This window comes from Xyrauchen texanus, chromosome 6 (assembly GCF_025860055.1).
Source record: "Xyrauchen texanus isolate HMW12.3.18 chromosome 6, RBS_HiC_50CHRs, whole genome shotgun sequence".
NCBI lineage: Eukaryota > Metazoa > Chordata > Actinopteri > Cypriniformes > Catostomidae > Xyrauchen > Xyrauchen texanus.
Genome location: NC_068281.1, coordinates 42,859,742 through 42,872,152, shown reverse-complemented (window position 1 = coordinate 42,872,152; position 12,411 = coordinate 42,859,742). Strand labels below are relative to the sequence as shown.

Here is a 12,411-nt window from a genome sequence, read left to right as displayed (position 1 = left end):
TGCTTCAATAGCGGCCTTCAGCTCTTCTGCATTGTTTGGTCTCATGTCTCTCATCTTTCTCTTGGCAATGCCCCATAGATTCTCTATGGGGTTCAGGTCAGGCGAGTTTGCTGGCCAATCAAGCACAGTAATACCATGGTCATTGAACCAGGTTTTGGTACTTTTGGCAGTGTGGGCAGGTGCCAATCCTGCTGGAAAATGAAGTCAGCATCTCCATAAAGCTTGTCTGCTGAAGGAAGCATGAAGTGCTCTAAAATGTCCCGGTAGATGGCTGCGTTGACTCTGGACTTAATAAAGCACAGTGGACCAACACCAGCCGATGACATGGCTCCCCAAACCAACACAGACTGTGGAAACTTCACACTGGACTTCAAGCATCTTGGATTGTGTGCCTCTCCATTCTTCCTCCAGACTCTGGGACCTTGGTTTCCAAATGAGATGCAAAATTTGCTCTCATCAGAAAAGAGGACTTTGGACCACTGAGCAACAGACCAGTTCTTTTTTTCTTTAGCCCAGGTAAGACGCTTCTGACGTTGTTTGTTGTTCAGGAGCGGCTTGACAAGAGGAATACGACATTTGAAGCCCATGTCCAGGACCCGTCTGTGTGTGGTGGCTCTTGATGCAGTAACTCCAGCCTCAGTCCACTCCTTGTGAAGCTCCCCCACACATTTGAATGGCCTTTTCCTGACAATCCTCTCCAGGCTACGGTCATCCCTGCTGCTTGTGCACCTTTTTCTTTTGCCATTACCTTTTGAGGCTTTCCCTCTTGTGGAGGGTGTCAATGATGGTTTTCTGCACAACTGTCAGGTCAGCAGTCTTCCCCATGATTGTGAATTGAACTGAACCAGACTGAGAGACCATTTAAAGGCTCAGGAACCCTTTGCAGGTGTTTAGCTGATTAGAGTGTGACACTTTGAGCCTACAATACTGAACCTTTTCACAATATTCTAATTTTCTGAGATTGTGAATTTGGGGTTTTCATAAGCTGTAAGCCATAATCATCAAAATGATATCAAATAAAGGCTTGAAATATCTTACTTTGCTTGTAATGAGTCTATATAATATATTAGTTTCACCTTTTAAGTTGAATTACTGAAATTAATGAACTTTTGCACGATATTCAAATTTTTCGAGTTTCACCTGTATAACAACTCAGGTTTACTTCGCTTTACTGCAGAGAGTATGTCATAGTTTCATATTTTACTACCTTCCATTATTGTAACTATACACAGACAAAAAATAGAAATCGTGTTTTATAGAGAAAGCATAAGTATATAAGCATATTTTCATTCTCTTTAAACAATAAAACAGCAAATAAACCATCTCAATTCATCCAATTTATGCTAACAAACCTTAAAAAAAATTACATAAATAGCTTTGTTTCAACAGTACATTTAACATTACAACAATAAGGTTAACAGAAAGTGGCACAAGAACACAGTGGCACACGTATAAAAATGCATTATCAGCTTGGTCAACCTCTGCAACCAGCTGGTGAAGATAGTGGAGCATCTAACAGCTAAAATATATATTTATATATATAAATAAATTGTTTAAGGTAGGTTTGACAACTTTCTTCTTCATACAAACTCACATAACAAATGTGGTTCCAGTACTGCTTAGCATGACAAATAACCACGTAGCAGTCTTATTGAAGGGGATTCTGGTCCTGTGAGTTTGTAGACAACGGTCTGCAGAAACTCCCACACGGGTGCGCACTGCGTTGGGAAATTAATGTCCGAATAATATTCTTCCATGGTCCAGTTCTGACGTTCACGTGCCCATTGTAGCCGCTTACGGCAGTGGACAGGGGTCAGCATGTGCACTTTGACCGGTCTGCGGCTACGCAGCCCCATACGCAGCAAGCTGCAATGCACTGTGTGTACTGACACCTTTTTATCATGGCCAGCATTACGTTTTTCAGCAATTTCTGCTACAGTAGCTCTACTGTGGGATCGGACCAGACGGGCTAGCCTTTGCTACCCACACGCATCAATGAGCCTTTGGTGCCCATAACCCTGTCGCCGGTTCACCGATTGTCCGTCCTTATACCCCTTTCAGTCGGTACTAACCACTGCAAAGACCTGCCGTTTTGGAGACACCCTGACCCAGTCGTCCAGCCATCACAATTTGGCCCTTGTCAAAGTCGCTCAGATACTTACGGGTGCCCATTTTTGCTTCCAACACATGAAATTCAAGAACTGACTGTTCACTTGCTGCCTAATATATCCCACCCCTTGACAGGTGCCATTGCAATGAGATAATAAATGTTATTCGCTTCACCTGTCACAATGACAGTTTTGGACAATGCTTTTTTAAATGAGTCTGTAGATTACTTGATGAGCTGAAACTCTTCCCACATGAAGTACAGTGGTATGGCTTCTCTCCAGTATGCACTCTTACATGTGTTTTCAGGTTTGATGATGTATCGAAACTCTTTCCACAAAACGAACACACGTGAGGTTTCTCATTAGTATGAGTAATCAAGTGTGCCTTTAGATGTGATGCCAGCATAAATGTTTTGCCACACTGATCACAGTTAAATGGCTTCAATCCAGAGTGATACTGCAGATGAAGTGTGAGATGGCCTACTTGTGTGAAACTCTTGCCACACTGATGGCATGTGTAAGGCTTCTCTCCAGTGTGTATTCTCATGTGATTCTTAAAGTGTCCACTCTCTCTGAAACTCTTGCCACATTGAGGGCATGTAAAAGGCTTCTCTCCAGTGTGAATTTGCATGTGACGTTTAAGGTCTCTTTTAAATGCAAAACTTTTTCCACATTGAAAGCACGAGAAAGGCTTCTCTCCAGTGTGACGTTTTAAGTGAGTGTTAAGGTTTCTTTTGTGTGTGAAACTCTTGCCACACTGATGACAAGTGAAAGATTTCTCTCCAGTGTGTATTCTCATGTGACTCTTAAAGTGTCCTCTGTCTCTGAAACTCCTGCCACATTGAGGGCATGTAAAAGGCTTCTCTCCAGTGTGAATTGTCATGTGACACTTAAGGCCTCTTTTAAATGTGAAACTTTTTCCACATTGAAAGCACGAGAAAGGCTTCTCTCCGGTGTGACATTTTAAGTGAGTGTTAAGGTTTTTTTTGTGTGTGAAACTCTTTTCACACAGATGGCAGGTGAAAGATTTCTCTCCAGTGTGAACTATCATGTGACATTTAAGGTCTCCTTTTTGCACAAAAGTTTTTCCACACTGAAGGCAGGTGAAAGGCTTTTCTCCAGTGAGAAATTTTAAGTGAGCGTTAAGGGTTCCTTTTTGTGCAAAACTCTTTCCACAGTGAGAGCAGGTGTACGTTTTTTTGCCTCTTGTTTTTTGAGTTCTTTTCTGTAAGAAATTATTTTCAGTCTTTGAGACAGTAGAAGATTCTTCACCAGTGACGAAATGATCAGATGCCTGATACTGATGGTGTTTCTCCTCCACGTCATTCAGTCCTTGACCTTCTTCTTTTACTTCAATCACATCTAAAATTAAGAGGGTAAATTGAGACATGTAAAAAGAGAAGTACAATAAAACCCCAATTTATTGCCAGCAAGCAGCAAAGGCAAAGTGTCTACTTTGTGATCTTTGATATGCTGAAGTTTAGTTCTGCAATTCTCATGAAGATTCTGGTATCATTTGTTTGTTTAACTATTGTTAAAAGTTTAACATTATATAAAAACACTTGCTTTAATTCTTCTGTTTAAACTCTTTTAAAAGTTTTTAGAAGAACTTGCATAAACGTTTTAAATTAACACGCATTATTAACAGTATACAGCACTCGTGTCGAGCAATGTCTGAAAACACTGATTGTTTTGTAAACATCTTTTGACCATCGCTGTTGTAATTGACTGCAAAAAGAAAATGTTCCCAGAAAGGAGAAAGGCAGGGGGCTTCTCTATCAGTGACTCTTTTTCACTGCTTCCCATTTTCAACTACATACAACGCATACAGAACAGTGATGTCATCAATTTGACACACTGAAACACAGGTAGAGTGTATCCATCTACAGATCCATTCAGGTGCATTAGCAGAGGTTGAACGTGTCCTGTCTGTTTGAAGCTTTGTTTTCTTGAACAAAACTTGTGCACCAAATGCATCTTTTAACCTGAGGTGAACCGACCGCGGTGCCAATGCTTCCTGAACCGTGGGTGGTGAACCATATGGTTGGTTTTTTTTACCGAGAATTGTTACACTCCTAATCCACACCTATCACATCCCTTCTGAAGATATTGATTTAACCACTGGAGTCTTATGGATTACTTTTATGCTGACTTTGGGTGAACTATCCCTTTAAGGGCTTTTGTCAGACCTGTATGAATGTCAATAAGAAGAGAGGCTTGGAAACGGTGAAAACGTGAGCAATGTCCCACAGGGACATTATATATAATGCTGAAATATAAACTAAAGCAAGATCATGCTTTATTAATGCCTACTTTTGCTATTTCATAGATTTTAATTCTTAGATCAGCGTAGTAAAATGTTTTAGTGTAGAAAGAATTTAGATTATTAGTTCTGGACAGCAGTAAATCCGCTCCCTAAACACAAAATACACAGCCTGCGTAGGGCACCAACCCCGGTTGCGCAACACTCTATTTGTCATTGCCTTGCGCCTGCACATTTCTCACACGCGCACCTCACTGTGCACGAGCAGAACTACTGTCTGTTCGCACTCCAGTTGTCTATTATATGTTCAACAGAGCTAAATGCATTTACACTTAACGTGGATGTTTACACGGACGTATACAGTTAATCAGCTCAAAATAGCTGTGTGGTGTAAATGCGTAAATACTGCTTATTACATGCAGGACGCGGGACAAAGCGCACTGATATACTGCAGCAAATTTTAAAATATACACTTAAAAACTGACATCACAAGAGCCCAGTTACATTATCACCTTGAAAATTACCATCACATTACACAAAAAAGGCCACACTATAATTAGAGCCACAACTTCTCTCAGCGTGCTGCCTCAATTTGGAGCTGAAATTTTAATCTTTAAAAATCTGCTTCTCTTGGTGTTAAATGAAGGCATTTCATGATGAAACTAATGTTTTTTCACTGTGCGGAGCAAAGAAAGCTTCACTTTGAAGATATTGTTGCTGCAGCAGTGATGGACTTGACTTGCGTGACATTCTGTGACAGCACGCGCAGCTGTGTAAATTTACGCTGTCGTAAAAGTCCCATTCAATAATCTCTCAATAAATTATGCATTATTTAAAATTAATCCCAGTAATGTAATGGCAGGAATGCCGCCCATTATAATGAAGTAAAAGTACATTTTTCATTAGAAATGTACTTGTGTGAGAGAAAAAAGTACCTACATTTATTTAATTTTAAAATCACTCAAGTGAATGTAATGTAGTAAATGTAGTGCGTTACTACCCACCACTGTGATTCAATATACATTTTTGTGGTAATCAATATTATGCCACAAATGCTGTCGATTAAGCTTAACTTTATTGAACCCAAAATATTCCTTTGTTCCTCAATGAAGATGAAGAATCAAGATTGAACACCAACCTCTTTGTTCTTCAGTATCTTCATGTTTAATTCTACATGTATCTGTTATACTGATGTCTTCACTCTCCTCTTTAAACTCTTCTTTAACACACTGCATTTTTATAATAGTATGCCAGTAAACTTCAGTGGTTCACACTTGGAGTTGTTCCTCTTTATAAACCACTTTTTTCTTTCTTCACTTGTTGGATGATGGAAATAATCACAGCATTTATTGGTGAATTGCTGTGGGAGTGTCTTCACTGCAGAGGTGAATCATGATCGCTGTGTGGTATGGAGGAGCTGATCTGCAAAAAAAAAAAAGTGACCAAATTCCTTAATTTGTACAAGAACACCTTTTGTAGAAAATCCCATTTCCCTTTTTTCCACGTATAACCATAGCTCGGCCTTGTAAAGTACAAATCAACCAGATAAGGCTTAGTACCGCTGCAATCACACCGTGAATTAGTCATTAGCAACTTTACATCGCTAAGGGCGTATATAACATATATATATATATATATATATATATATATATATATATATATATATATATATATATATATATATATATATAGGCCAGAGCTGAGCCCACAGAAGTCTCTCCCAATGTCACGACCATTCAGTTTGTGGCAATAATGTTAAAGAATGTTAAGACCTGTGTTTTTTCTCTGCATAGTCTAGCCCATATTTTATATTTTTAAAAAGGATTATCAAATGTGAATTCATATATATGTATCATTGTGTCATATTATGTTACATTCTCCTGGCATTAAAAACTAAAGAAAAGGTGATCAGAATTGGTTCTATGTATTATTTTACTTTTACTGAACCCACTTTTCATCCCATCTTACGACAGCGAAGACTCTTTCTTTTAATAAGCATAAACAAAATATTTTAAAGGGTTTTGTGTAGACATGTTAAACAATTTCCTGTAACACATTTTAGTACATTATTAAGGGCTTTTTCCAAAACCTTTTTTAAACTTACATACGTTTTAAACACCCGGCGCAAGCAGCAGACATTGGGGACAACAAAGCTACAGACCGGAAGAGGGCAAAAACAACTGATCGGGATGACCGCCAACTCATTCGAATGTCACTCAACAACCATAGGATGACATCAAGTGACCTAGAAACAGAATGGCAAATGGCAGCTGTGATGAAGTGCACGGTGAGGACTGTTCAAAATGGGCTTCTAGGGGCAGGGCTGAAGTTGTGCAAAGCTAGATAAAAGCCCTTCATCAATGAGAACCAAAGAAGAGCCAGGCTGAGGTTTACCAAAGACCATAAGAATTGGACCGTAGAGGACTAGAGTAAGGTCATCTTCTCTGATGAATCCAATTTTCAGCTTTGCCCAACACCCGGTCATATAATGGTTAGACAGAGACCTGGAGAAGCCTACAAGCCACAGTGTCTCGCACTGATTGTGAAAATCGGTGATGATCTTCTGGAATCCGGCAGATTCGTTTTTGTGAAGGATGCATGACTCAAGCCATGTACAAGGTTATCTTGGAAGAAAACTAGCTTCCTTCTGCTCTGACATGTTCCCCAACTCTGAGGATTGTTTTTTCCAGCAGGACAATGCTCCATGTCACACAGCCAGGTCAATCAAGATGTGGATGGAGGAGAACCAGATAGAGACCCTGCCATGACCAGCACAATCTCCAGACCTGAACCCCACTGAAAATCTCTGGAATGTGTTCAAGAGGAAGATGGATGCCACAAGCCATCAAACAAAGCCGAGCTGCTTGAATTTTTGCACCAGGAGTGGCATAAAGTTGCCCAACAGCAATGTGAAAGACTGTTAACGATCATGCCAAGACACATTAAAGCTGTGATTGAAAATCAGGGTTATTCCACCAAATATTGATTTCTGAACTCTTCTCAAGTTAAAACATTAATATTGTGTTGTCTAAAAATGAATATGAACTTGTTTTCTTTGCCTTATTCAAGGTCTGAAAACACGGCATCTTTTGTGTTATTTTGACCAGCTGTCAAATAAATGCTCTAAATGACAATTTTATTTAGAATTTGGGAAAAATGTTGTCAGTACTTTATAGAATAAAACAAAAATGTTAATTTTACTGAAACACATACCTATAAATGGTATATCCAGATATGCAGATCATTTTGCAGTGGTCCCTTAATTTTTTCCAGAGCTGTATATGAACCATCTAAACGAATCACAAGAACACATACATTTAAAAAATTGACTACTGCTCATCGTGTCTGCATGTGCACTGGGGAAATTCCAGAGAATGATGTAAGAGGGAACCCCCACTATCACAAAATGTCTTTTGCGATCTGGCTCTTGTCAATAGACAAAATGTCAGAAAATACAATCATCCGGAACACAGATGAGCCTTCTCATTTTACATACGCTGTGGTTGCCAGAATAATTATGTAAAAAATATAGTAAAAATTGAAACAAATTTACAGAACAACCTGTACATTTTACAGTTTAAACTGTTGTATTTTACACGACCACGATGGCACTGTAAAAACAACAAAAAAAATCTGTTAAATTTACATTTAAATCAACTTGATATTAACCTTCTGAAACTGTAGAAATCTGCTTTTTACTTTATAAGATATTGTTAATAACCATAGTATTTACAGAAAAGCATATGATGACCAGGAACAATGACCAATAAACATGTAGAGACAGCGCTCAGCGTCACTCACGCAAACACTGAACACCATCAGAGTAACGTCTGAAATTAAAATAATGCAAAATAATAAATATTAACTAAACTACATTCAATATAACACATAACACCCCGATGTACATAACTAATATAAAAAATAAGAAACAATTCCAATAACATATTATAAAATGGTCATGTGGGAATGCTCGATTATTTTTTTTTACAGTAATTTTAATAATAATTTACTGTAAAAGTACATGTGCTCTTTTGTTTAAAATAATGTACATGTATACCATTAATTATACAGGAACAAATCATACTTTTTACATCTAAACACGTTTATTTTTTACAACATTTTATTGTAAAAACTACTGTATTATCTTTTAAAATATATATATAAAAAATGTTACTGTATATTTTACAGGTAATTCTCAATAATCAAATACCGTTACAGTGTACTATTCAAAATAAATATTCTGCAGTTACATTACAGATGCTCAATGAAGCACAAAACGTCAGATAAATTAAAGATCCAATCGTCAGGGAAGTAGACCCGTGCAAAGCAGGAGGACTTTAATAGTGTCATAATTATTTCTTATTATTGCAACTGATCTTTTATATCACTTCACACAGTGATCAAAGCTAAATCACAACAGAGCTGCAGTTCTAACTAAATCCACACAATACAAAGACATCCGGGGAAAATTTGACCAAAAAAATCAAACATATTCAAAGCACATTTGACTAACAAACAATAAAAATGTCTTTCTCATGAGGACTGAACACAAGGACTGCTGTGTGATAGCAGCTCACTGTCTATGCCTCGTTCTGGTATTTATTTGTCCTTTATGTGTAACTTCATTTTTACCATTTAACAGTATCCTATTTACCTTATTTGTCAACTATACATGTTGTCTTTTTGTCCTGATTATGTAGTATAATATTGTGTTGCACTGTCTTTGTTTTATATGCAGCTTAGCTGTAAACGCTTCAGCAATACGAAAGATCAAATATTTGCCAAGAACAATAAACCACTTCAAAAAATAACAAACGCGTCACTTTTAAAAGTACTTTGCATATGAAAACACAAACCTTACAGCAGACGAAGGAGCCTCTTTCTTCCTCGTTTATTGGTGGTTTGGCGCCACGAGCACATACCGCCCCCTACCGTGCACTGTGGATCCAACCAGGGTTGCCAGATTGGGCGGTTTCCAGCCCAATTGGGCGGTTTTGCAATCTTTTTTGCGGGCAAAAATGGGTTTGGGCGGGTGGATAAAAATTGGGCTGGTTTCGGATCAGTTCGGCGGGTTTTTGTACCCGAAACATCGGTACTTCAGATCCTTCTTTCGGCGACTCTCTGTTCAGTAGCCTACTCTCACTCACTCACTCACTCACACACACACACACACACACACACACACACACACACACACACACACACACACACACACACACACACACACACACACACACACACACACACTACAGGTCTGGCTGACGTGCCCCCTAAACTCACAACAGACACTCCCTCCCTTCAGCTCACGTCACGCACGGATAGGCTAAGTCTAAGGTCGATGTACTTTTGCGTCCATTCCTTTTTCCTTTTTTAATTCCTAATTGAATAATGAAAAACATGCTTTCTTCTTTATTCGTTTTTAGACTGGTGAAACGATATTCACAAACTTATTTTCCTTATATAGGCCTACAATGCTTAGATATTTAACTTCACATATAAAAAAGAAAGCCTAAAACAAAAACATTTCAAAAACTGTAAAATGTTAAGTTATATAAAAATAAATTATTTTATGATACACATATTACTGTCTTAAGTGAACTCATTTATAAACACCATTAATAATTGTCATTATTATTATTAGCCTAAAAATCACCCACAGCCTAAATCACCTCTCTGTATTGTTCCAGAGACATGGCTCTTCTCATTCAGCACTGCATATATATAAATATTTTAACAGCAGCATTTGCAGTTCAAATTAAAATTTTGGTGTTCAACTTTGCATTTTAAAAATACAACAACCGTTAATTTTTGATTACAGGTTAAAAAAGGAAAACGAATGGACGCAAAGTACACGGACCAATGGGTAATTTTAAAACTCGTTAATAATTATCATGTGTTTAAATGAGAAACCATAGCGAGAAACAAGCCAATACAAATTTGGGCGGTTTTTTGTGCATTCTCGCAGTTTTTGACGAGGTTTTGGGCTGGAAAACCTTGCTGCCATCTGGCAACCCTGGATCCAACACGATGACTGTGTGCAGTGCGTGATCTGGGCTGTTGTGTGTTTAGCGCCATAAGACTGCACCTCAGGGTGTTTGTCAGTTCTATGTGTGTGTGTGTGGAATTTTTATGTTATATTAGTACCATTGTAACTCACACTGTGTTGCGACGAAGTCTGTTCACCTTATGTTTGCCCTTTGTCGAAGTCTGTTCCCCCTGTGTTTAATGTTTAACGGCACTATGTGGAACACTAACCGCTGTTCAGCCGTGACGTCAGTTTGTTGGCTAATTCACCATGGGTTCATACAGGATTTTACTATGGGTTCTAATAATACTTTTTGGTTTATGAGTAAAATAAAGACTGGTAAACATTACTTTAGGACATGAGGGCATTTTCTTCTACTCCATAAATAACACACACTCATAGCCTTCTGTATTTAAAGCTACACTATGTAACTTTTTCGTTGTTGTTAAAAATAACAACATCTGAAAGTAAAAGTTAAAGTGGAGATTTAGAGTTAAAAAAAGGACTATTATGTAGGGATGTGGCCGAAGCTGAATATCTTATTTGGAAAGGGACTAATAATGACTTCAAAACAAATAACTGATTCTTCCGAATAATATAAAAAATATTTGTATGACTGATTATCCAAGAGGCACAAGGATAAAGCAACAATTTAAATAAACAATCAAAATTACATACAAATTATGAATCTGTGCAGCCAATATTTCTAAAGTGTAAACCTTATGAATGAAAATGTGACATGGGGAAGACAAAGGACCCAAAAGCAGAGATGGCAGTTAAATGGTTTTATTAACAAGTTCTCAATGTCAAGGTGAGGTTTGCAGAAGGCAGAGATCCAGTGAGCCGCTATGGGCTAGTAAAGAGTGTGTTCATATGATGGGTGTGTGCATTGTGGAAGTCTGTTAAAGCTGGTGTGGTGTGAAGCAAAGCCCAGATCATATACTCCCCTGAGAAATGGACAAAGACCGAGGAATCCTCCTCCATATGAACTGGGCACCGAACTGGCAAGGGCGACAGCAAATGGGAAGGTAACCGCGAATCTAAGACAGGCAACCAACAGACAAACAAGCATGCTCTAACTACACAAGAGAGCACAGTTAACATTGACAGCTAACAATATACTGGCAAATAAAGAGTGGAAACACAAGGAATAAGTAGGGAGTGCAATCAGAGTGAAGCAGGTGAATTTTAGGATGATTTTTATGGATGAATTTAGGACTTATTCATTGTTAGTTGTTTGTGTGTGGGTTGGCCATGGTAAAGACAGCAAAACAAAAGTCTCAAAATTAAAATAAATAAAACAGAATAGACACAAAAACAGGATAGAAAGATGCATGTATAACATTTAGCGAATTGATGGATGAAAATAATTTTCATACTATATTCATCCCATACAGTACAGCCCATTGAGGAGACTGTTGTCATTCCCATCAAAAAATCATAGATTGCAGGCATGCAGGACTGGAACCATTGCATTAAAAGACTTTCAATTTCAGAGTACTAATAAATAATGCAATTACATGAAATATTATGTACTTAATATTATTAAGTTTTGGAACAGCATGTACGTACACGTTGTGATGAGTTACAGTATGTGTAACAGACAAGTATTATCATGTACAACAGGCCAGTCTTGTGACACACCTATTTGATCAATAGTTTCAGTTAACTCACTAGTACACCATGTAATGGCTTCATAATTACATTAGATTAACACAATATAAAACCGTATTAATCACTGTACGGTTGCAGATGTGGTAAGCCATTTAAAGTTACTTAATGCCCACAAGAGTCAAGGGAGCATGATTGAGGCCTTTAACATTGTAGGTGTGGACTGTAACACCCTGTGTCTGTCTGCTCTCCTGGCAAAAGCTTTATTGCATTTCCAAAGCACCCTAGTGTCCCACTATTCTACCCCAAAAAGGAGAAAATTGTAGAACTGTGAAACTGATGTGTGGAATCAATGACTCCAGAATTGGCTAATTTTGAACAATTAACCCAATGGTTCAAGAATG

At 38.0% G+C, this 12,411-nt stretch overlaps 1 protein-coding gene across 1 annotated transcript; it reads right to left on the bottom strand.

The window, feature by feature from the left end:
- Positions 1 to 1,116: 1,116 nt before the first annotated feature.
- LOC127645434 (gastrula zinc finger protein XlCGF57.1-like) lies at positions 1,117 to 9,314 on the bottom strand. The gene is made up of 4 exons (XM_052129052.1): positions 9,228 to 9,314; positions 7,585 to 7,661; positions 5,510 to 5,793; positions 1,117 to 3,470 (listed from the first exon to the last, which is right to left on the bottom strand). The coding sequence occupies exons 3-4, from the start codon at positions 5,604 to 5,606 to the stop codon at positions 2,287 to 2,289; spliced, it is 1,281 nt and encodes a 426-aa protein (XP_051985012.1). The 5' UTR covers positions 5,607 to 5,793; positions 7,585 to 7,661; positions 9,228 to 9,314; the 3' UTR covers positions 1,117 to 2,286.
- Between the last annotated feature and the right edge of the window lie 3,097 nt (positions 9,315 to 12,411).